This window comes from Thamnophis sirtalis, unplaced genomic scaffold (genome assembly GCF_051295495.1).
Source record: "Thamnophis sirtalis isolate CommonGarterSnake01/CBP01778 unplaced genomic scaffold, rThaSir2_p1.2 scaffold_3, whole genome shotgun sequence".
In the NCBI taxonomy this organism is placed as follows: Eukaryota; Metazoa; Chordata; class Lepidosauria; order Squamata; family Natricidae; genus Thamnophis; species Thamnophis sirtalis.
The window spans coordinates 57,113,324-57,139,402 of NW_028261383.1; the positions used below are offsets into that span (position 1 = coordinate 57,113,324).

General features: G+C 42.0%; 1 protein-coding gene across 3 annotated transcripts in view; it reads right to left on the reverse strand.

The window, feature by feature from the left end:
- LOC106553488 (protein SSUH2 homolog) overlaps positions 1-25,596 on the reverse strand; it is a 50,017-nt gene extending 24,421 nt beyond the window's left edge. Inside the window, exons 1-7 of one of the 3 annotated variants that reach the window (XM_087708916.1) lie at positions 25,458-25,596; positions 23,466-23,527; positions 9,880-9,975; positions 8,356-8,428; positions 7,268-7,397; positions 3,506-3,566; positions 883-1,007 (exon numbers count right to left, since the gene is read on the reverse strand). In XM_087708916.1, the coding sequence (XP_087565042.1) occupies positions 883-1,007; positions 3,506-3,566; positions 7,268-7,397; positions 8,356-8,428; positions 9,880-9,975; positions 23,466-23,527; positions 25,458-25,483 (573 nt within the window). In that variant the 5' untranslated portion in view covers positions 25,484-25,596. Of the gene's footprint in view, positions 1-882; positions 1,008-3,505; positions 3,567-7,267; positions 7,398-8,355; positions 8,429-9,879; positions 9,976-20,826; positions 20,981-21,891; positions 21,993-23,465; positions 23,528-25,457 lie in introns of those variants that run through there. The other 2 variants (XM_087708917.1, XM_087708918.1) reach the window with 2 other exon arrangements.
- Positions 25,597-26,079: the final 483 nt, after the last annotated feature.

Sequence of the window (26,079 nt, forward strand, 5' to 3'; positions counted from 1 at the left end):
TGCCAATCAATCTAACAACCTAACTACCTATCACAATCTAACAGTGAGGAGAAAACAAGACAGTTTGTATGTTGTGGTTACCTAAGCCTGTGTTTGAGCTTCAAACCTCTGCAGTATTCAGCAGGTTCTGATCAGTTCTGGGGAACCAGTAGCAGAATTCTTGAGTAGTTCAGAGAACCAGTAAATACCACCTCTCACTGGCCCCACTCCCATCTATTCTCTGCCTCCCAAGTCCCAGCTGATGGGGAGGAAATGGGGAGTTTGCAGTATCCTTCCCATGGAGTGGGGAGGGAATGGAGATTTTACAGTATCCATCCCCTGCCAAGCCCACCAAGCCCACACAACTGGTAGTAAAAATTTTTGAATCCCACCACTGGCCTACTGGCATCTCCCATGAACAGCATATCTATTACATTGCTCCGCTCAGGCTTTGTTTAATATGAAGCATGTCTGAATGCAGAACTTGGATGACTTTAACCACCTGCCTCTTTTCTAAGATAGAAAGAAAATTAGGCAAAATGGCTATTTAAGCACCCGCAGCACTCCCAAAACAGGCTTGCTTATAGATGCTCCAATTACTTTCTTCAGTCAACCCCAAAGAAATCTCCATTGATGTCTCACTTTAATCTAAGTGTGAACTAGAGTGCAAAGTCGGTGATCGCTATTGACCTTCTTTCAGAAAAGCAGCAGGAGCTTCACAATTAAGGTTGCAATTCTGTCCACATATACACCTCCCAAACCAAGCTCTACATAATGCAATGCAGTTTGTATTGTTCAAATGAATAAATAATGTAAAGCAAAGAACAGAATTGTACTGAAGAGACAGAAAGAGGGAGGGAGGTCCTGGCAACTAGAACGTTATCTTATTTTTGCTTTCTGTACCTTTACTGTTGATGTGTGAGGCACTTTAAGTTTTACGATGTTGTCTTTGAACATTATAGGAACTTCAACTCTCATGTCCCAGGGAGAAGGAGCTGCACCATACATAGCAGAATCAACAGGTTCTCCTGATCGAAGGCAAGGATGATTGGACAATGTCATAATATTCTATCTCGCACACAAACATTTCAGAAGCATAGCTTGGGACTTAATGTATTTAATTTCAATAGAAGGGAATATATGTAACTCAAGGATGAACTGTGGAATCCTTAGTGCTCTCTTGAGCTGGGTTATCCGCTTTCAAACATTTCATTACTCAACTAGGTAAGCAGATCACTGCCTTTTTAACCTGGATGCTCTCCATTTGTGGACTTCAATCCCGAAAACTTATCATGTTGGTTAGAGAATTCTGAACATTGAAATTCTCACCATTTTTTAATACTGTGTTTATTTTCTTAAAACAGTTCCCTAGGGCTGAAAGGCAGTATATAAAATAGTAATAATAGCAAAAAGAAGCCCATTTTTCTGAGAAAGCAAATAAAAGCCTGAATGTCATGCAGTTCATATATTTCATCCTACCTATAGAAGTGAGTTAATATTTAAGTATTTTAAAAAATCTCCCTTCCAAGGAACTCAACAAATTATACAGTTCATTATACTAGTGGAATTCTTAAGCAGCCCTTTTGCTGCATAAATCACAAAATGCATTACCGTGTCTAAATTAATAAATTTTTGTAGTGGTGTAAATAGATCATTAATTTCCTAAACTCACATTAATCTTGACTGGTGTTGTAAAGCCACATCCATCATCCTTTCTCATGGCAGAAGTTAACTACTAAAGTTTGAAAGTGAGGACAAGTATACTAGCTTCATCCTATGGTTTTGTTATCCTCAGATCCTCCTCAAACTGAGGTAAGAGACTCTTTTATAGCCATGGTTTCCCAGTGTACTGAATCAAGCATATATAGAGCCCTGGAATACAGAACACTCCATGAATACAGAAACTATCCTCACACACATACCGTATTTTTCAGAGTATAAGATGCACTGGAGTATAAGACGCACCAAGGTTTTGAAGAGGCAAATTTTTAAAAAGTAGGTAGGTAGATAGAGGGATAGACAGGGAAAGAAAGAGAGAGAAATACAGTAGGTAGGTAGGGAGAGAGAGAGAATAGTTAGTTAGGTAGGTAGGTAAAGGGAGAGAGAGAGAGAGAGAAACAGAGATAGAGCGTAGGTAGGTAAGTAGGGAGAGGGAGAGAGAGAAATAGAAAGAAAGAGAGAGAGAAATACAGTAGATAGGTAGGGAGACAGAGCAGGTAGGTTGGTAGGTAGTGGGATAGAGAGAGAAATAGAGAGAGAGAGGGAGAGAGTAGTTAGGTAGGTAGGTAGGTAGGTAGATAAAGGGATAGAGAGAGAGAAATACAGTAGATAGGTAGGGAGAGAGAGAGTAGTTAGGTAGGTAGATAAAGAGAGAGAGAAATAGAGAGAGAGAGAAATACAGTAGGTAGGGAGGGAGGGAGAGAGAGTGTGTGTAGGTAGGTAGGTAGGTAGAGAGAGAGAGAGAAATAGAGATAGAGAGAAATACAGTAGATAGGTAGGTCTTTCTGCTGGCACAGCACTTGATCAATGTAATTCTCATCAATCAAAGAGCTTTCCAAAAGAAAAAAAAAGTTTTTCACTCTTCAAACCTCCTCAAAACGGTCCGTTTTTCACGAAAAGGGCCCATTTTTTCCCAAAAAAGGCATGAATAGCCTTGTTGGGGGGGGGGGCCTTGCAGAGTGCTCCTGGGAGGAGAGAATGAACAAAAACCAGCCCATTTTTCGTGAAAACAGGCCCGATTTTTGTCAAAAGAAATGCATGCATAGCCTTATGGAGGCGTATAGAGTGCTGCTGGGGGCTGGGGGGAGCAAAAAACGGCCCATTGTTTCCTCATTTTTGCCCTTCCCAGCCCCCAGGAGCTCTCTGAAAGCCTCCATAAGGCTATGCACGGCCATTTTGGTTAAGGGGCGGGGGTTCAGGAGGCAAAAAAATGTTGTATTCGGTGTATAAGACGCACCCAGATTTTCAGCCTCTTTTTTGAGGAAAAAAGTGCGTCTTATACTCCAAAAAATACAGTAACTTATAGGATGAAGCATGTCTCTATTCTCCACATAGCTGTTAAAAAAATAATCTATAAATAGGTCTGACTATTAGAACAAAATTGAATGTGACATGATACAATGAGAATTGATGATGGGTGAAGCAAGATGTCTCCAGTATGGAATCTGAATCCCATATGAAGCTTAATACAATAGAAATAGCACTTAAACTTATATTCCGCTTTACAGGCCATTCACAGAGTCAGCATATTGCCCCCAACAATCTGAGTCCTCATTTTACCCACCTCAGAAGGATGGAAGGCTGAGTCAACCTTGAGCCTGGCGAGATTCGATCTGCCGAACTGCAGGCAGCAATTGATCAGCAGAAGTAGCCTGCAGTACTGCACTCTAACCACTACGCCACAACGGCTCTTATGCCATCCCTATGACCTCCCAAAAACTACCAGGAGGAATACAAATTTGAAGACAAACATACAATGTATTGGGGCAGCAAAATCAAAGTTCTACTATAGCATAGCAACACTTACCTTTATATGGTATGGTTTTCCATGATGAAGACCTTGATTCTGTGAAAGTCTCCAAGTAATACTAAAAAATTCAATAAATATAAATACTACAGCTTAGTGTCAAAAAGTAGCAGATTAACAGAAATCTCTAAGAAATATTATCAAACATGCAGCCATGGAGTGCAGAGAAGACCCCAATATCTTTATACATAATAAAGAAACAACTTATCACAATGATCAAAACTGCCAGTTTAAAATTCTGAGTTAGTCCACATAACTAGGATATTAGAAGCTACTGGTTCTGGTTTCTTGGGGTTTTGTGAGCTCGCACACATTCCATTACAAGGCTAGGTAATATCATCAATGTAAGGGAAGGCAGGTTTTGCTGTTGTTTATATGTTTCCCTAAAAACAAGACGTATCCTGAAAATAAGACCTAGCATGCTTTTATGTGTGCACCTAACATAAGCCCTAGCCCAAAATAAGCCCTATTTAAGAGGCTACACAGCCAGCACTGGCCCACTCCGTGTGGTTGCTTGCAGTGGCATAGCCACGAGGTGAAACAAGGGGGTGGTGTAGCTGCCCAACGTGCCCTGCACTGACTTACTTCAAGGCCCCCGCAGCCAGGCCATCCATGCCCCAATACCTGCGTCACAGCGGAAGCACTAGTAGCCATGTGCAGCAGGAGCCCACATGGCTGCTGGCCCACTTCTGCTTGCTTGCAGCTGCAATGGAACAGAAGCCTGAGTGGCGCTCCAGTGCTGCAGCCACAAGGCGAGGCAGGTGTCGGGGCATGGATGGCCTGGCTGCAGGGGCCTTGAGGGAAGCCAGTGTGGGGCACATGGGCAGCTCCACTCTCTCCTGCCCTGTGGCAGTGGCACTGGCACAACGTGCGGCCTCCTACCCGGCCACAAGCAAGAAGTGAGCCTCCTGTACATGGAAAAACAATAAGATACTCCCCCCAAAAAACAAGCCCTGCGATCTAAAATAAAATAAGACCCGGTCTTATTTTGGGGAAAACATGGGTAGGAGGTTCTCTTGCCAGCTAAAGTATTCTTCTTTCTGTGTTTTCCTAGTGTGGTTTCCTCTTTATCTGGATTTGGCTGTTGGACAGGTGTTCTAGGCTGTTTGTTTCCTTCCCTGATTTTTGATTGTATCCTTAACATGGTTCCACCACAAAAGCGCGTAGGACAAAATCGCGCTCGACAAAAGCGCGCTGTGACGTCATCACAGCGCGACGAAAAAGTTCGAAAAATGTAAAAATAAAGCGAAAACCTTACCCTAAGCCCCCCAAACCTAACCCTAAACCTAACCCTAAACCTAACTCTTAACCTAACCCTAAACCTAACCCTAAACCTAACCGTTAAAGTAACGAAAAACCTAACGCTAACCCTTAACCTAACCCTAACGCTAACGCTAACGCTCTAAAGCTAACCCTAACCCTTAACCTAACCCTAAACCTAACCCTAAACCTAACCCTTACCTTTATGTGAATCGGCTTGCTTTAATTTAATTTTTATTAATTTTTATTTGAATTTTTCGATCTTTTTTGTCGCGCTATGATGACGTCAAAGGCGCGATTTTGTCGATCGCGCTTTTGTCGTCCGCGCTTTTGACGGGTCACGCCTTAACATAGTATGTAAAGGGAATATATCTCAGTGTGTCTATTGATGGTTGATTTGTGGAGATACTTCCAGGAATTTCCAAGCATTTTAGCACAAGAGAGTATTAATTATGGCCCCACAGCTGCTGACAAGGAAGACATGTGGCCCATATCCACTGACTTCAATTCAATCCACCAAATGAAAATTATGTTCTATATTATACAATCATATGTACAATTTCTCCACAATTGAGCTAAGTTACAAAGTGCCAACAAGTTAACTGATTTCATGAAGTTTCTGTTTCTCTTCCCTTCCTGGTCTCTTACACATATACAACTCAGTACATAAGACACTGAGCAACAGATGACTTTCTCAGTCCAACTGGGCATCACATGTTATGCGCTTGTGTTCCCACAGTGAATTATCAAGCTGCCAGTTTCTATTCTCTTTCCAATCACTTATTTCCTGATTGATTCTCTCTTCACCACTGATATTTTATGGAAAAAAAGTAAATAGGTAAGAAAAGGAGCAAGGAGGGGAAAAAAGGGAAAAAAGCAGCAAGCACCATAAAAGAAACACAAACCATATCTGAACAGAACTGACAGTCTACTTAACATTCTCCCCATTCCTTCAGGGTTTTTTTTATAGTTATCACTACACCAAGTATTATTCTCCCAGGGTTACAGATAGGTGTCCATTTCTCTCCATGATGCCAAAATGACAAAAATGTGCAATGTGACACAGTGTTTGCACTATGTTTTGTCACTTGCCTGTGTTTTGTCACACCTTGAATTCAGAACAGAAGATGGAAGTTTAACTATAGTCTCATCTAAGACCACTGAATAAATTTGTGGAAAATGAAACTTCTCATCAATTACTACCCCTCGGTTGAATATACGCAAACTGTATATTGTAAATATTGTAATCTTCCCTGGATATCTTCAATAAGGTGGATAGTAACTGGAGAAAGAATGTACTCTGTTATCACTCCTGATTTAATTATTCTCTTGTTGGATTAACTTCAGGTGGACTATTGAAAACCTGTGGCACTTTCAAATAGAGAAACCTGTATACTTTCCATATTTTCTACATGTCCTTTCTTAAACCATTTCATCCTGAAATTGCATATTGTTTTGTATGAACTGCTGATGTTATTGCACTTTAAAATATTCAATGTGAATTGCCTTATACTCTTTACAAAAGAAAACTGCAAATCTTTCTGAGTGTATTCAAATCAATAGACACAATATAAACATTTGCAAGTAAACTGTGTGTGATAAAATCAAGAACATCAGGGGGGCTTCTTGGTTCAGTTTACTAAACAGATCAATTTGCCTTATTGCAGAACAAGTGAGTGGCAATGGCTCATCAAACCTTTCCCTGCATATATTAGAAATATTACAATCTTATTGGAAAAAGTTGGGGCTAAAGACATGAGTTTACCTACAGATGTAAACCACTTTTCTTGTAAAAAAATTTCGTTATTTAATTAAGCTTGTGAGCTACATTTCTAACCAAGGTCTTTATGCAGCATATAGTCCAAATCAGTGGTGAAATTCGATTTGTTTTACTACCGGTTCTATAGCCGTGGCTTGGTGGGCGTGCCAGGGGAAGGATACTACAAAATCTCCATTCCCACCCCACTCTAGGGCCAGCCAGAGGTGACATTTACCAGTTCTCTGAACTACTCAAAATTTCCGCTACCAGTTCTCCAGAACCTGTCAGAACCTGCTAGATTTCACCCCAATCCAAATACAATATATGTGGACCTCAATTTTCTGTTACTAAGCAAGACTGTTCTTAAGTGAGTTTTGCCCCATTTTACAGCCTTTCTTGCCACAATGTGTTAAGTGAATCATTGCCGCTGTTAAGTTAATAACACAGTTGTTAAATGAATCTACGCTTTGTCATTGCTTGTGCAAAGGTTGCAAAAGGGGATTGTGTGACCTCAGGGCACTGCAACCTTCATGAATACATGCCAGTTGCCAAATGTCCAAATTCAGATCACATGATGCTGCAATGGTCATAAATGAGAAAAATGGTCATATGTCGCTATTTTCAGTGCTGTTGTAACTTCAAAGAGTCACTAAACAAATGGTGGTAGGTCAAGGACTACCTGTGCATGGCTTTACATACAGTTTATTGCATGCACACACATGCTAATGCTATATTCTGCTTACTCTGTAGGTATTCAGTGCTAGGAGATCCTGAAACATCAACTCTTTGGCCGGATTCTTGCTGTAGCAGCACTTGCTTTCAGCGTACTCGATAAACGCGTCTTTGGCTTCGTCTTCCGAAATAGCAGGAATACTGTAGCACAAGCAAAAGCAACGGAGACAGTGAGCATAAATCACAAGGCTAGCTTCAAATACTCCTCCAAGACCGGGACATGCTACCTTTTGAGTTGTTGGGCATGGTCAGAATTTTTAGAGCCTCTATGGATTCTCCCACAAAATGAAAAGTCCCTGTGGGCACACTCGGTAGCAGAGCCTCATTTGTCAAGTGACAAAACGGAGAGTCTCAATGACTTTGGGTTTTAGTATTTTCTTCTTCTTCTGTTTTTCCCCAAAAGCAACCAATTGTAGCCACCCATCATTTTTACATTTAAAGAAAGCTTTGGGGGAAAGAACGGTGATGCTGGAAACAAGTAAATGAAAGCCACGCGAACTATATGGGCCCACCGGATGCTGAGGAAAGCATAATTTAATAAGAAACATAACTTTCCCTCAATAGAAGCAGCTCTTATCCCTTGCTTTGATCTACTTCACTTTACAGGTAGTCCTTGACTTACAACCTTTTGTTTAGTGACTGTTCAGAGTTACAACGGCACTGTAAAAAAAAAGTGATTTATGATAGTTTTTCACAATTACGGCCATTGCCTGATCAAAATTTGGATGTTTGGCAACTGGCTCATATTTATGATGGTTGCAGTGTCTTGAGATCATGTGATCAACTGTTGTGAGCTTCAAACCAAAGTCAGTGTGGAAACCAGAGTCACTTAACAAGCATGGTACTTAGTTAACAACTGGAGTGATTCACTTAACAACTGTGGCAAGAAAGGTCATAAAACGGGGCCAAACTCACTGAACAACTGTCTCATTGAGCAACAGAAATATTGGGCTCAGCTGTGGTCATAAGTAAAGGACTACTTGTGTATCTATTGCACGTTCGTTTTTCTCTTTCCTCCAGATAAGCAGCAGATAACCACTTAGTTAGGCAAAATAAAAATGGATTCTTAGAAGATTTAAAAGAACAGTATCCATCTTACTTCCAGTTTGTCTGAGCTGGCAAATGTTCCGGATAAGAGAGCGGATCAGGTGGAGGAGGGAAATAGTGTCCTGCTGCAAAAGAGGAGAGTAAAGATGAGAAAAGAGGTTGCAGATTAAACAGTGGCCAATGGTCTGTGGTCGAAGGGGCAGTGAACATGGCTTATCCTATTGTAAGTCATCTTAAATTCAAGGCTCTTATTCTCCAGTAAATATCCTGTGATGCCCCTGTTTACAGTGTAACCTATAATTTGTTTCATTACAGACTGTTACCAAATACAAGCAACAGGTGATGTCGAGCAGCTGGCCAATGTATCATTTGGATACAGAAAACAGACCTATGTATTTTTTTCTTTTTTCTTTCTATTTACAAAAGAGTAAAGTTATGCAATTCTCCTCTGTTGTAAGTCCCACCGTGTTCAGCGGCTCTCCCCACTTAAGATTTTAAGTCCCGTACAAACAGACCGATATCTCAGTGGCCTCCATGTTGGGAATGAAAATCTGCAAGGGAATGCCTCAAAGTCAGGGGTGAAATTCAACAGGTTCTGGAGCACCGGTAGCAAAAATTTTGATTAGTTTGGAGAACTGGCAAATACCACCTCTGGCTGGACCCAGAGTGGGGTGGGAATGGAAATTTTGCAATATCCTTCCCCTGGAGTGGGGTGGGAATGGGGATTTTGCAGTATCGTTTCCCTGCCACGCCCAAGAAGCCACACCCATAGAACTGGTAGTAAAAAAAAAATTGAATTTCACCACTGCTCTAAGTCCATGGAAGTGCTGTGTATGATTGATTTGAAAATGCTAACTCTCTGGAGAATGTTCATAACTGGGAAGCTTTATATTGTGGACTTTCACTCTCTCCACCTGCATGTTTATTTTATTTATTAAATATATGAGCCACCAATCTTGCTACCCAAAGTGACTGCAAGTTGTAAGAGCAGGATAGTATGAGTAAACTTGCCCTTGTTTCCTTCAAAGAAATGGGAGCAACCTCTCCTCTCTCTGCTCCATCCAGTCACTGTCATTATTTACAATGGATTGTTTCTACATCCTCCTCATTCACTCTTTTTCTGCACCTCCATCTGCCGCTATTGCCACACTCGACAAATATAAGTTTATCTGTTTGCAATTCAGACAACAAGATTCATGGTGGCACAGTAGTTGGAATGCAGTATTGCTGGCTAACTTTGCCGACTGCCAGCAGTTCGATCCTGACTGCCTCAGGATCCATTGACTCAGCCTTCCATCCTTCTGAGGTCAGTAAAATGAGGAACCAGATTGTTGAGGCAAATATGCTGACTCTGTAAACCACTTGGAGAGGGCTGTAAAGCAGTATAAAAGACTAAGTGCTATTGCAATGTCATCATTGGGGGCAGGGAATCTTCCTTTCAGATAATATGGTAATTCCCCCCCAAAGTAGCAAATTTAACTGCCACAAAATCAACACAAGAGCCTTGTGACACTTTAACATTCAATATATAATCCCAAGGATGTCATCGTTTGCATCAGTTCTACACCAAACTTACCATCCCCAATTTTGGTGCCTTCGTAACCAGACACACTGTTTACATCAAAGGCAGGAGCAGAAGGTCCTTGGGCTGTCATAATAGGAGGTGTGATCCCTACAACATGTAATGAAGAAACATTATTACTACCAGCATACAAGCATTTAACAAGCCATATGAAACACAGTATCCAATACATTCTCTTTCTTTCAAAAGTCACATGATACATACACTACAAGAACAGTCTAAATATATATATTTCCCCCAAAAAGATGGACATTTGATACAACCATTAATTTATGCATCTCAATATGGACCTTGTCTTCGGAAAACTTTAAGACAGAGGAGGGCAATTTATGGCTAATGATCACAGATAGTTCCCCTAGCACCCCACTTGCAGCTCTCAGATTATCACAGCCCAACATTTCAAATCTATTATTTAAATTGGAACAATATTTTTACGGAGGCTTAAGATACCTCAGAAATCTTGAGAACCCCAGACACTGAATAATTCCCCCCTCTTTTTGGGGGGGCTTTTAAGAGGAAAACTGAACAAAATCTCTAAAGGTTTAAGATACTAATTTTGCCCCTTACACTCTCTCAAAAGGTGCAGGGGTGAGCAATTGGGTGTTTTCACACCTTCAGCAATCCCACATCAGGCATTAAATTAACTCTTTATTCCTTGGCAAGTTTAAGCTGTATGAACTTTAACCCTAGGAGCTGAAGCCCACATCTCTTAAAGCATTTCAAAAACACTGCTGTAACCTCTGTTTGTTTGTCCTGAAGTACAATCAACTCCAGATTGCAACAGTTGATACTAAAACTTGTACTTGAGAGACCGCCTGATGCCAATTACCTCCAATAGACTGATTAGATCCCACAGATTAGGCCTCCTCCGAATTCCATCCACTGGCCAATGCCGATTGGCGACCACCCGGAGGAGAGCCTTCTCTGTGGCTGTTCCGGCCCTCTGGAACGAGCTCCCCATGGAGATTCAGACCCTCACCACCCTCCAGGCTTTCCGCAAAGCCCTTAAAACCTGGCTGTTCCGACAGGCCTGGAGCTGATGAGTTCCTGTCCCCGCTCAAATGGTGTGCCTGTTGAGTTGTTTTAAATTGTGGTATTGTTTGTCCATGTCTTTTTCCCTATTTGTATCCCCTATCCCCTCCCCCCCCCCCCGACTTGGGTTGTGAGCTGCCCTGAGTCCCTTCAGGGAAAAGGGCGGCATAGAAATATAATAAATTCAATTCAATTCAATTCAACTATTAATACTGACAGCAGAAAATGGCATAAAGTCAGTTTAATCTACTATACAGGAGAGCTGGATGCAAAGAAATTTCATTTTAATGTATGCTGGTAAGTGTACATTTAAAGTGAAAATAAACTTTATATTCTATTTCTATTTCTATTGTATTCCGTTCCACTCCATTCCATTTTATTCCATTCTAATTTAAAGTGCTTAACCAGAACAGAGCCTGTGTTCTAGATGATATTTATATTTCATAATTATCTACAAGTTAACTGAATAAAAAAGCCAGCTTTTCTTATTAAAAAATATAGCACACTCATCCCGAGATTCGGATCAAAGACCCTTCTTGATAACTATTCATATAATACTAAAAGGTTATATTATTACTCAATCATCTGTCAATGGAATGTTAATAAGATGGAGAAATACAGCTTCATATTTATCTGTGCCACAAAATTCAACGGGATGAACTTTGACTGATAATCATCTTTCAATCTAGCTTACCCCCAATGGATAATGTGAGAATTCAATGGGAAGTGAATGATACAAAGAGCTTTTTAGAGGAAAAAGTGAATAGATTTAGATTTTAGATTTTATTGAACATTTATATGCCGCCCTTTTCCCTGAGGGGACTCAGGGCGGCTTACAACAATGGGGGGAAGGGAGTGCAAGACAAGACTTAAAAGAAAAAGAAACGTGAATAAAAGAAATTAACCATAAAAACACAACATTCACTCAACATTCGGGCGGGGTGAGAATAATCCTATCCCCAGGCCTGACGGGATAGCCAGATCTTGAGGGCTGTGCGGAAGGCCTGGACTGTGGTGAGGGTACGGATCTCCACGGGGAGGTTGTTCCATAGTGTCGGAGCTGCAACTGAGAAGGCTCTCCTCCGCGTAGTCGCCAGTCGGCACTGACTGGCGGATGGAATTCGGAGGAGGCCTACTCTGTGCGATCTGATGGGACGCAGGGAGGTAATTGGCAGGAGGCGGTCTCTCAGATAGCCAGATCCACTACCATGGAGCGCTTTATAGGTGGTAAGTAAGACCTTGAAGTGCACCCGACGATCAACAGGTAGCCAGCGCAGCTCACTGAGGATCGGTGTTATATGGGCGAACCGTGGTGCGTCCATGATCACTCGCGCGGCCGCATTCTGAACTAGCTGAAGTCGCCGGATGCTCTTCAAGGGCAGCCCCATGTAGAGCACATTGCAGTATTCCAGCCTAGAGATCACAAGGGCTCGAGTGACTGTTGTGAGAGCCTCCCGGTTCAGGTAGGGCCGCAACTGGCGCACCAGGCGAACCTGGGCAAATGCCCCCCTGGTCACAGCAGACAAATGGTGGTCAAAACTCAACTGTGGATCCAGGAGGACTCCCAAGTTGCGGACCCTGTCTGAGGGGTATGAATTTTGCCCCCCCAGCCTGATTGATGGAACGTTAGCCAAATTTTTGGGAGGAAAACAAAACAGCCACTCGGTCTTTTCCGGGTTGAGCACCAGTTTGTTAGCTCTCATCCAGTCTTTAACAGCCTCAAGGCCCCGGTTCATCACGTCCACCGCTTCATTGAGTTGGCACGGGGCGGACAGATACAACTGCGTATCGTCCGCATATTGGTGTTACTTAATCCCGTGCCTCCGAATGATCTCGCCCAGCGGTTTCATGTATATGTTAAATAGCAGGGGGGACAGAACCGAGCCCTGCGGCACCCCATAGGTTAGGGGCCTCGGGGACGATCTCTCCCTCCCCACCAACACCGACTGCGACCTGTCCGAGAGGTAGGAGGAGAACCACTGTAAAACAGTGCCGCCCACCCCCACCTCCCGCAGTCGTCGCAGAAGGATACCATGGTCGATGGTATCGAAAGCCGCTGAGAGGTCAAGGAGAATAAAATACAAATAGATAAACTGATATTAATATTTTAGCAGGTCACCCTGCTTCAAGCTGGAATGTTAGGTCTATTTTCTCCCATTCTTTATAGGATAATAAAGACAGATTGTCAGTGTATACTGGGAGTGTAAAAGAACAGGGGATGATAAGGAATCTATTTACCTTAGAAGTCAACAGTAGGATTTTATATAGTAATAACATTTATTATCTAAGAGCAGAACCATGGCAAGAGGGCAACTTAACTCCAGAACCTTAACATTAAAATAAAATGTTTCTCTTAAGTCATTTTAATGACCTAACTGTGGGTCCAGTGCTGCTTACTCTAGTAATTAGAGGCCACATGCTTTGTGAACAGCATAGAACCTGGAAGGTTATGATAACTGGCAACCTTGTATAGAACTTCTCTCTCTGCAATTCCTCTCCCCTCATATATAAACAACATCAAACTGCCATGCAAGTAGGAAATCTTCATGACACCAGCCAGACCCACATTCCTTATTATATAGCATAAATGCATGCCTGAGGATGCTGATTTACTCAAGGATAAAGATAAAGACAATAAATCCATGCAGGCTTTCCTGCATTTAGAACACAAGAAGAGTTCAACATACAATGATCAGAAGGGGCTATTTGCTGGGTATGCCTCTAGTACAGTGGTTCTCAACCTATGGGTTGCAACCCCTTTGGGGGTCAAACGACCCTTTCACAGGGGTGGCCTAAGACCATTCACCTCCATCGGTGTCGCCCATGCTCAGGAGCATGCCCTGAAATGGCAGGTGTATGAAGAGCACCGGGTGGCAAAGCAGCCTCCTCCCAGCTCCAGGCCTAAACGCCACCCTGCCTGGTCTCCAAGCCAGGGAAAGGCCGAAGCGCTGAAGGGGGAGGTGGGTTCTTTTGGGTGGCAGATCAGCCTCAGCTCCGACGGAAATCCGAAGCGAGCACGGTCTGCAGTGCCGCTTCAGCCCAGCTGCCTGCACAGGGACTCGAAGGCGCCCGTAGAGCAGGAAACCGACAGGGCAGTCAGGCCACCCGCTTCAGCCAGTGGGACGGGCTCTTGCCCAGGCAGGCGCATGCCAAGATTCAAGCCGCCTTGGGCCTGGATGCTGCCTTTGCCGCCCCCGCTGCCGGTCCTTTCCTTTGGGCTAAACCGAGCTCACTGATGCTTTTTGGCCCCCAGGAAGGGCTGGCAGGAGAGGCCGGAGGGGAGGCCAGGCCCCGCCCACCCATTCCTTCCGTCCCGAGGAATTCCACTCAGGGTAGAAGCACAATTCGATGTAGCTTAAGCCTCTGTTTAAAATCTCATTTAAAGGGCAATTTCTTAATCTGTGTTAAGAAAGAAAGAAAGAAAGAAAGAAAGAAAGAAAGAAAGAAAGAAAGAAAGAAAGAAAGAAAGAAAGAAAGAAAGGGCAAGGAGGGAGGAATGGAAGGAAAGAAAGAAGGAAAGGAAGAAAGAAAGAAAGGAAGGAAGGAAGGAAGGAGGGAAGGAGGGAAGGAGGGAAGAGGGAATGGAAAGAAAGAAAGAAGAAAATAGACGGAGGAATGGAAAGAAAGAAAGAAAGAAGAAAAGGGGGGAGGAATGGAAAGAAAGAAATGGGAGGGAGGAATGGAAAGAAAGAAAGAAAGAAAGGGCAAGGAGGGAGGGAGGAATGGAAGGAAGGAAAGAAAGAAGGAAAGAAAGAAAGGAAGGAAGGAAGGAAGGAAGGAAGGAAGGAGGGAAGAGGGAATGGAAAGAAAGAAGAAAAGGGGGGAGGAATGGAAAGAAAGAAAGAAAGAAGAAAAGGGGGGAGGAATGGAAAGAAAGAAATGGGAGGGAGGAATGGAAAGAAAGAAAGAAAGAAAGAAAGAAAGAAAGAAAGAAAGAAAGAAAGAAAGAAAGAAAGAAAGAAAGAAAGAAAGAAAGAAAACAAAACTGGGTGGGTGGGTGGGAACGGAAAGTAAAAAAAAAAACTTAATAAAGTGAAACTCATGTAAACCACGAACTGCTGCTGGAGGCAGGTGGGGAGGTTGTTTTATCCTGGAAAATCCCAGCCTGGCTGATCTTCTCCCAAACCAAGATTGGCAGATTAATCACTCTGCTTTAATTATGTTCAATTTGTAATAATGAAAATACATCCTGCATATCAGATATTTACATTACAATCATAACAGTAGCAAAATTACAGTTATGAAGTAGCAACGGAAATAATTTTATGGCTGGGGGTTACCACAACATGAGGAACTGTATTAAAGGGTCGGGCACTGGGAAGGTTGAGAACCACTGCTCTAGTAAGTTAATGCCTATGTGAAGTGATCCCTCTTCCCCAGACAAGCAGATGCATTCTTTCAAAGATAACATCCTCTACATCCTTATCTTGATGACAATAGAATAGAATAGAATAGAATTCTTTATTGGCCAAGTGTGATTGGACACAAGGAATTTGTCTTTGGTGCTTATGTCCTCAGTGTACATAAAAGAAAAAAAAATACATTCATCAAGAATAAAAAGATACAACACTTAGTGATAGTCACGGGTTACTAATAAGCAATCAAATCATACTAGGAAACAAACAATATAAATTGTAAAGATACAAGCAACAGAGTTATAGTCATAAGTGGGAAGAGGTAGGTACTAGGAAGGATGAGAAGAATAGCAATACAGTCTTAGTAAATAAATTGACAGTGTTGTGGGAATTAGTTGTTTAGCAGAGTGATGGCATTTGGGGGAAACTGTTCTTGTGTCTACTTGTCCTGGTGTGCAGTGCCCTACAGCATCGTTTTGGGGGTCGAATTTATGTCCAGGATCTGTAGATATTTTCACAGCACATGATATGATATGATAATTACATTATAATATCATATTACTATAAACTAAGCATTAATCAGCCAACATTTCTTACAATTTGATATAAATTTTGTAAACCAATTAGGTGTAGTGGTGAAGGCATCAGCTAGAAAACAAGAGACCATGAATTCTAGCTTCACCTTTTTTTTCCTCCTGTGGGAAAAAAAGTACCACAGTTGCCCTATTGTGGATTGAAGTTCTGGGATTTTTTAAAAAAAGAAAGCAGATTCCTTGGCCTGAAACAGACAGAGGAATAATCAGACATTTTCACTGATTCTGATTAGGAAGGAACGGGTAACCATTGCTCTGTTGCCAGTAATACAGGAATTGCTTTCTATATTTAATTTAAGGGGGGATTGTTTTGTTTTACTTTTTGGTGCTTTCAAGTCAGTTTTGACTCCTAGGGACTGAATAGAATAACAGAGTTAGAAGGTACCTTGGAGGTCTTCTAGTCCAACCCCCTGCCTAGGGAGGAAACCCTGCACCACCTCAGACAAATGGCTATCCAACATCTTCTTAAAGACTTTCAGTATTGGAGCATTCACAACTTCTGGAGGCAAATTGTTCCACTGATTAATTGTTCTAACTGTCAGGAAATTTCTCCTTAAGTTCTAAGTTGCTTCTCTCCTTGATTAGTTTCCACCCATTGCTTCTTGTTCTACCTTCAGGGTCTTTAGAGAATAGTTTGACTGCGTAAACTAGTCCTGTCATTTTCTTGGCAACATATTTGGAAATGATTTGCCATTGCTTGCTTCTTCCTGGGACTGAGAGATTGTAATGGGCCAGTCATCCAGCTGCCTTCCATATCCAAGGAATTAACAGCCTCCTGGTTTTTATCTTGGTTCCTTAAACCACTACGTCAAAGTGACTCTGTTCCATGACCTTTAGCTAGTTTGAAATGTTCCCCTAATAATTTCAACATCATTAAAAGTAGATTGTATATGTAACTGAAGCAAGTTATAGGCACAAAGATGGAAGAGTACTGAAATTCTTACAGTGGAGAAATGGATCATAAACATGTCAGAACTAGTGGAAATGGCAAAACTGACCTCTCTGGTGAGGCAGAAAACAAGTGTTTGGTTTTGCTTTTAAGTCTGGAAACCTTTTATAGACTTTTCACTAAAAGAAGAAAGTGAGAGGATGATTTATGGATTTAATGATTGAAACAGATAAGAATTCAGTAAGGGGTTGAAAGGGTTTCTGGAAGAGTTAAGAGGGAGGATAGACAGTAGGTTTGTTAATATTTGTCAAAAGAGAACATTGGAAGTCATTAAATTTCATAACTTTAAAGATTGTTTTCTTGTCTTGCTCTTCTTTCCTCTTTTTTTCTTTATCCTTTTTCTTTTTCTTTGCCTTCTACTCTATGTAAAATCTTCAATAAATACAGGTATTCCTCAACTTAGTAATTGTTTGAAGTTACAATGGCACTGAAAAAAAGTGACAAGACCATTTTTCACACTTATGAGGTTGCAGCATCCCCATGGTCACTGATTTATATTCAGATCAGTGGTGGGATATGACTGGTACGCCCTGGTACGGATGTACCGGTGCCTGCTGGGAGCACCAGGTCCTGCCTGCCCGTCCTCCTTACCAGTATTTGAGCTGATCAGGGCTTCCGCAGACGTGTACGGAGTGTACAGTGTCTGCGCAATGCTCCGCCTAGCAGCTGGAGCATTGCCGGCGGTAAGTACGCTGCGCATGTGCTACACGTGTGCATGTGGTGGATGCCCAGCCCCGTTGCACTGTACTGGTTGCAACAGGATCTGGAACCAACTACTGATTCGGATGATTGGTAACTGGTTCATATATATGATGGCCTTGTGGTCAAGCGACTACCTTTTGTGACCTTCTGACAAGTCAATGGAGAAGCCAGATTCACTGAACAACTGTGTTACTAATTTAACAACTTAACAACTGTGGCTAGAAAAGTTGTAAAATGCGGCAAAACTCACTTAACAACTTTCTCACTTAACAACATAAATTTTGGACTCAATTATAGTTGTACTTGGAAGACTTCCTGTATAATTTTTTAAAAACCTCAGTGTAATCAAAGTAACATTTACAGTTAATCAGTGTCCACCAAGAACCAAGGTGAACACTATCAAGTACATGTAGTCCTCGTCTTACAGCCAAGATTGAGCCCCAAATTTCTGTCGTTAAGCAAAACATTTAAGTGAATTTTGTCCCATTTTACAACCTTTCTTGACACAGTTGTTAAGTGAGTCACTGTAATTGTTTAGTAGCATGATTTTTAAATGATTCTGATTTTTCCCCATTGACTTTGATTGCCCGAAGGTTACAAAAGGGGGGCACATGACTCTGAGACAATGCAATGGAACACCTTTTTTTTAGCACCATGGTAACTTTGAAGCGTCACTAAATGAACTGTTGTAAATCGAGGAGTGCCTGTAATGGGGGTAAAATGCCTGCTAAATCGATGCTCACAGCATTTTGTGATTCTTTTGCATTTTAGTTTGTCTGTTGGGATCTGCTTTGGGTGGGGCATTCAAGCCAAGGCAGGCACATGAGGCTGCCAGTTCTCATCCTAATTCCAAGGAAACTTGTTTTTCTGCACAAAATGCAGTTTGCATGTTGCTCAGAATATGCTAGCACATCCCAGAGAGGAAAGGTGAGTCAAAATGGAGTGTGATAAGGTGTTGTTGTTTTTTACACATCCCTGGTTTTAATCTACTTCTGATGAAGAATGAATGTCCTCTATGACTTTTTAGGTTCTAAAACTTCCAAGATATTTTGCAAGTCAAGTCCTTTGTTGCACAATCCAAGGCTGTTATATTGCCTGGCTCCAGCTTAGGAAATCCAATGACAGGCCAAAAATGAAAGCCATCTGTGATTAAAAGCTGAAAAGCGGAGGTTATGAAAACCAGCCATTTTATACTTTAGTTTTTTATACTTTTAGTTTTGCAAGTCATGCAGTAATCTACTTTTCTAAAAAAAAAAAAAACCCACAAAAGTGGTTTATTAATAGGGAGGCTATTTATTTTTTTATTTTCATTTTTGCACAGGACTGCATTCTGAAAAGAAGAATTTAGCCAATCCCTTGAAAGAATATGTTTCATTCTTCTGATATATTTATGGTTATTTTTTATATAGCCAAAACTCACCATGTGTGAGCATGCATGCCTGTATCAAGAACATTTGCTGAGATACTCTTATAGAGCTGGTTTCCATACTTGTTCAGGGGGGAAAGCACACTTAATTTAGTGGGATCTACTTCTGAGCTAGCCTGTCTGATAGGTACTGGAAATCTTTTTTGAGCATGTTTTAAGTCAGAGCAATGGTGAAATTCAATTTTTTTTACAATCGGTTCTGTAGCTTGGTGGGCGTGGTGTGGCTTGGTGGGCGTGGTAGGGGAAGGATACTGCAAAATCTCCATTCTCATCCCACTCCAGGGGAAGGATACTGTAAAATCTCCATTCTCATCCTACTCCAGGGGAAGGATATTGCAAAATCTCCATTCCCACCCCACTCCAGGAAGAGGATACTGCAAAATCTCCATTCCCATCACACTCCAAGGGAAGGATGCTGCAAAATCTCCATTCCCATCCCACTCCAGGAAGAGGATACTGCAAAATCTCCATTCTCATCCCACTCCAGGGGAAGGATACTGCAAAATCTCCATCCCACCCCACTCTAGGAGGAGGATACTGCAAAATCTCCATTCCCACCCCACTCCAGGGGAAGGATACTGCAAAATCTCCATTCCCACCCCACTGTAGGGGAAGGATACTGCAAAATCTACATTCCCACCACACTCCAAGGGAAGGATACTGAAAAATCTCCATTCCCACCCCACTCTAGGGGAAGGATACTGCAAAATCTACATTCCCATCCCACTCCAGGAAGAGGTTACTGCAAAATCTCCATTCTCACCACACTCCAGGGGAAGGATATTGTAAAATCTCCATTCTCACCCCACTCTGGGGCCAGCCAGAGGTGGCATTTGCTGGTTCTCCAAACTACTCAAAATTTCCATTACAAGTTCTCTAGAACTTGTCAGAACCGGCTGGATTTCATCCCTGATTCGGAAGAACAAGAAATAGCTGCCATGGGGGCTGTTCATAAAATGGATTTTTTTCTTTTTACAACCTTATAATCCCTTCATTGGGGTAGGATCAAGGCGACTGAATGGTGCTGAGTGTTTATTTGCCGGGTGCCCTTCCTGATGCCTATGCAGAGTTCGCAGCACATACTTTCTCTTTGCATCCTGATAGAGAAACAGCTGCCTACAAGTGAACTCTCAACCTTTCAAGTGGGAGGTGAGCCTCTTCACCTTTAGGCCAATGTGCCACTTCGGTCATAAAATGAGTATTCACCTAAATACCAGTTCTTCATTATTTCAAGCCAAAAAGTCATTAGGTGAAAAACTAAAGGCCAATTAAAAATCTTTATTTAAAAACCCATGTCATTTTTATAGCATGAGACAAAGATGAAGGAATTTCCTTCTATTTGGGCAGCCACTGTCGGAAGGGAGACCCATCAGTCTACTATAGTCCCAAATCAGGAGTCTGGTAGTAACTTTTCCAACTAACAATTTCATCAAAAGGCATAAACTTTCATGAGCTGCAGCTATTTTCATGAGATGAATGCAGCTCCCAAAAGCTTTTCTGAAAATGCTTTAGTCAGAAGGCAGCTACCTAATTTTCATATTCCTGTGCCAATGTCTTTTAAAAAAAAAACCAAAGCCAGAAATCCGAGACCCAGAGGTGCTTTTTATCAAGAGACAACTGGACTTTCTTTTTCTTTGAAGACATTTCACTTCTCATCTTCTTCGATGAGAAGCAAAAAGTCTTCAAAGAAAAACCAGAAAGTCCAGCTCCACCTTTGATAAAAAGCACCTTTGGGACAACCGTGACCTGGATGACTTAGAATCTCCATAGACAAGAAAACCGAGAGCTGAGGTTGCAAAGAGAGAGAAAAAGGGGGGAGCAATAGAAAGGGTGGAAAGGAAAGAAGGGAAAAGAACCCGATAGGAAAAACAAACAAATGGGTACCAGTCTGGAAGATCTGTAACTGCAAGCAATAGATCCACCAAGGCCCTGAGATTTGTGAAACACCAGGATGATCTTCCTTCCTGTTGATCTAACCACCATAAAGGAACAACTAAGAAAGGAATGTTTCACAATTCTCTCGATCTCATTTTCTTCTTCAACCCAGGAAATGAAACCGATGCAAGGACCCAGGGAACAGCCCAGCCCCTTTCCTCTTACTGAGCCCCAGATATGATCAAAGAGTAGGAGGAGTCATCCAGAAAAGCTGTAGAAGGGGTGTGACTAGGAACAGAGAAAGTAGAGGAAATGGAAAGCTATGTGGAATTCTGGTTCTCAGTCTTGGCTCTTTGTCTTTCACCCACAGCAAAACCCTTTCCCTCCTCCTCCTTCCTGCAGATTCGGACCACACCCGCTTGGCAAATCTCCATTGTTCCCAAATACTCTAGTTTTCAGTTTGCAGTATATTAGACTGCAGTCACACATGGAGGAAAAATGCATTGCAACAAGTCAAGGTTTTTTTTTTCCTCCAGGGATGAATTTGGACAAGGCTGCAAGTTTCTCACCCCTGCTGAATGCCGTGGAAGAGTATCCTTTTATCTGCTTGCTGTGAAAGAGGGCAGAAGCCCAGTTCTGCTTCTCGCCAAGCAACAGACAAGAGTCCAACTTGTGCTCTATTAGAGAAACATGGCTGGGGGTGGGAGAATCTTGCAAGCATTGTCTGGAGAATGGCCCAACACCGACCACACAGGCCAAGGAAGGATTCATCTAAAGCACTGTATGTTACAGTTCAAAGCACCGTTATAAGCAGACAATCAGTGTAAAGCAGTGTTTCCCAACCTTAGCAACACCCAGAATTTCTCAGCCAGGATTGCTGGCTGGAGAATTCTAGGAACTGAAGTCCCTCCAGCTTAAAATTGCTAAGGTTGAGAAACGCTGGTATAAAGTCTACAGCTACATTACACGCTGTCTCCCACACTACAAGGGCCTCTCCCACAGGCTTCCTCTCCCCGAAAAGACCATGTTTTGGGGGGTCTTTTTGTAGGCTTCCTCTCCTTAAATTCAGCTTACCTTTCTGTCAGTTATCTGAATTGCCCCAGGCTTTTCAAAGCTATTCGTTCTCCCCCAGCCAACTGCTTTGTTGCATGCCAATGAGTTTACATCCGGTTAGTTTCTTCCCCCTCCCAATGAGCTTACAAATAGGGGAGGGCAGAGCTAGAGGTGGAGCAGAAGCCCTCTGTTGTTACCTCCCCCAAGCAGATTTCATTTTTGTATCAAAACAGTTTAGCTCTTATCTGCAGCAGCAGGCTACCAGCTGCAAACTCATAACAACCACAAAGCACAAGAGAGTCCCCGTTTCTGCCATCTCCTAGATCTTTTCTGTCCAGATTAGGTAGCCCTATAACAGATAATTGCCCACTTCGTGTCCCTAAGTCTGCATTTGGGACAGGTAAAATTGGCTGCCACTTGCTAAAGGGCTTTGTCCATGTCTGCTTGGATGGAGAAGGGTCAAGGAGATTGGGGAGGCAACTGCTGAAGGGAAACAACTCTGCTGGTGCCAAAGAACACACTGATACTTGTGGACAGAATGTGCCAACTTAAGATTTACAGGGTAACATTAAGAAGTAGACTGGGAGGAGAAAGAGCAAAAATCCTATGCCTGCAGTTCTTCAGTTTTAAGGGTGGGAAACTATGTTTAAATAAGCTTTGAAATCTCCTTCAGCAAAAAAAAAAACAACCCAAACCACAGGATATCACAATTTATATTTTGCAGTGAAATGATAAATCCCGTGAGAAATTGGAAGGGGTGGGAGCGGAAATAAATCCTGGAATGTAAAAAATAATTCTAGAGAAAATGCATGTATTATAAGACATGATTTTCCTATTTAGGGGAAATATAAGTGTCTGTGTCCCAAATAACATGGAGAAGAAGAAAAACTCCCGCAGTGCCTAAATTGGGACTATTTTACTGCAGTGAAAAAAGGTTTTGTCCTTAAGGGGGGAGAAAGGCTTTGTTTCATTCTCTATGGTGTTGAAGTTATTGGTTATGGTGAGAACCACAGCTTGCCAATTCCAGCTGTTTCCTGGATGGTATTAAAGTTTCCTGTTGCTAATAATTGACAAGAAGGGCTTAGCAGGGCTTTGAATCTGAATCTGAGAAATGGAGTGTCATAGCTGTGAGCATCTCCCTATAGAAGCCATGTAGAAGCTCTCAGGAATAAGAAATGTTGGAATTAAAGACAGTTAAAGACACATGTCTTCCTAAGGAATGTGCAGCTATCACCCAAGGTTAGGAAAAGATCCAGCTTCTTCATGTTGTCGACCGGTTCAGCGTATCCTGAAGCTGTTTTATGGCTTCCGCTCCAAAGTGCACCTAGCACATCTCTAGAAGCAAGGCAGGTGCAGTTAGCTCAGCCAATCTGATCTGCAGTTCTTATGGGCTCTGGGTAGCATACAGGAAATCTTGCTAAACACACTTGGGTTGCTTGTTAAAGGGGTAAATTACAGATCAACTGATGCAGCCACAAACATTTTTTATCTGATTGCAGCTTGGTTGATGACAATAACATCTAAATTCATTATGTTGCAGGGTTAACCTGCAATATTTAGAATACTTGCTGTTAGAGATGGCTTAATTCTCATACCAAAAGGCTCCGGAGCAGGCATCTGATCAATAGCTCCATAATATTTATGATCTGATGCGTCGCTATGGGGAGAGAAAGAGAAGATGTTATAAAATAGCACGTTTTTGGTTGATTATTTTCTTTTTTCTCTTGAAAACTCCTTTCACTTGATCCTCACAACAATCTTAGCAGAAAATATGTTAAAATATAAATAATATGCTAACAGTCAGTATTATGATGATAAGGATTATTATCTTACATATTATTATTGCATTTTTATTAGAAGATACGTTAAGAGGGAAAAACAAACAGGTGTTACTATGTTCAACTGTTTAATATATTATAATTTTAAGATTAGATAATTAATATTGTGAATTATGTTGTAGGTGGTGGCTATTGCAGAGAGATATTTGTACCCAGACAACACACTGTTTAAAGAAATATGGAATGTTCATATTTAAAAAAAAACATTTATAAAAAACAAACTTATCAGGAGGCTGGGTTGAAAAAAACCAACTTGTCCAAAGTCTCTCAGCCATCTTCAGGTTCAAGTGGGGACATGAAGCCAAATTTCCCTGGTCCAAATCTAATTTCTTTACCATTGTAAAGGTGAACTTTCATAGATAGAACCCGAGGATAAGCTTCTGCCCTTTTCAATGTCTCAGTAAGTATCCATGCATCCAATATTTAACACTGAGTAAAACATAGCCAATTAATAATTCAAATATAACCAGGCTAGGCCTAATCAATCATGAACCAGAATGCAGAAGAGAGATACTGAAAACTCTCTTTGTGGATATCTAATAGTTGTCTATATTTTTGTTGTCCAGATATGAAGCAATGAGCAGTCATCTAATTTTTCCAAAACACGTGGTTAATTTGAAATGAAGGGGGACACAAACAAAAGGTAAATAAATTGTGCTAATAGGAAAGCCAACTTCACTCAGAATTATGCACACACAATCCTAAATCAATATGGCCTAACTATAGTTTATTGCAGGGGTGGACAATCTTTTGATGGCCACAGAGTACACTGACAATTTTTTCAAAGGTTGAGGGGCCCCAAACTGGTTTGGTCCAGATTAGAATTTGGTTTCAATAAATTACAGATTTTATGCACACCCCAATTCAAATCTGTAAAAGAATATATTATGATTTTCGATATTCATGGTCAGAGAAATCTCCAAGTCACAAGAAGGGATCCAAGACCTCTTGCAACCCTGAGGCCATATCACAACTCCATAAAGATTGCTTATAAAACACAATGAGTACACAACATCTTATACAATACTTATACAACTAGCATATTGTAGGAATGCAGTCATAATGTGGCTTGTTATTGCATGCGATGAACGTAGCCATTGCAGTTTGTAAACCAGAGGTTATTATAGCATGTTGTGTGAACTCAGATAATGGTGGTTTATTCAATGAACCATGATTAAGCAAACTAGGAGCAAAGCCTGAGACCATTATGCGTGCGTGATAAAATGAGTGCTTTGATTCGGTGTGAATCAAGCCCTATGTTTTTAATTAAGAATCCGGAGTGCCAATAACAGAAGGTTGTGTTCTATGATTTCCAGAGCTGCTACAAATATGCGTTTACTAGGTCAACTACGTTTCTTCTTTTCAGAAGAAAACGGCAGTTCAGTTGTTGTTTTTCACCAACCCATAAAACAACCGACCGGGTTGACCCCCGGCTCCCCGTGATCTTCACTTGCCATAAGAACCTAGGCAATCCGATTCGATCCGCAAACCGTGGTTTCTGAGAGCCAAGCCCCAATCTTTAGCGTAGGGATTCGGCGTGGCTGGCTTGGTTACATTGCATTCTCGGTCTCCACAATGAGACAAGCGAGGAGGTGTGGTTTACATTCTGCAATCAGCCCCGCTCCAGCAGGAGCTCGGACAAAAAAAAAGGGGGGGGGGCTTTTCCGCCTAGTTGCAGAAAGTTATTGAAATATTTAAAGAGTTTTGGCGGGGTGCTGCCGGGGAAGCGGGAGGGTAAAAGGCTCTCACCGGATCGCTTGGCTTGCTTGGGCCATGGCTGCGAAGAACCACTCCGGAAACTACTGTAAAGGGGAAGCACGAGCGCCTGACTTTCCCCTTTACTTTCACTTTCATTTCTCTTTAAACTCGGTCTCAGCCTTTCCGCCCGACCAACGAACTTCCCGGCTTGTGAAACTTTCCAGATTGGATTTTGGAAAGAAAACGTGAAAAAGGGATAGGTTGTTTTGTTTTGTTTTGTTTTTCTAAGAGCTCGCGCTCTGCAGGATGAGCGACCAAAATTGGGGGCGGAGGGCGGGGTTCTCGCTCAAGAATGTTTTGGGATCGAGGCTGGAGGTGCTTTTGTGTCTCCTGAAGTTTGCCGAGGAATGTCGCGCCCGTTCGGGGTGGGTGGATGTGCTGCATACCTTGGCAAACTCCAGGAGGCACGAAAGCATCTTCAGCCTCGATCCCAAAGCGAGAACGCCGCCCTCTCCACCCCCATTTTGGCCGCTCATCCTGCAGAGCGCGAGTGCGTGTGTGTGTGTGTATTTGGGGGTGCTGTAATCTCTTTGATGGGGGAGACGCGAAGATTCCGGAGCAAAATGGTCCTCGCGCATTTGGCGAGTGGAGGACTTTTTCCTCACTCTGGGAT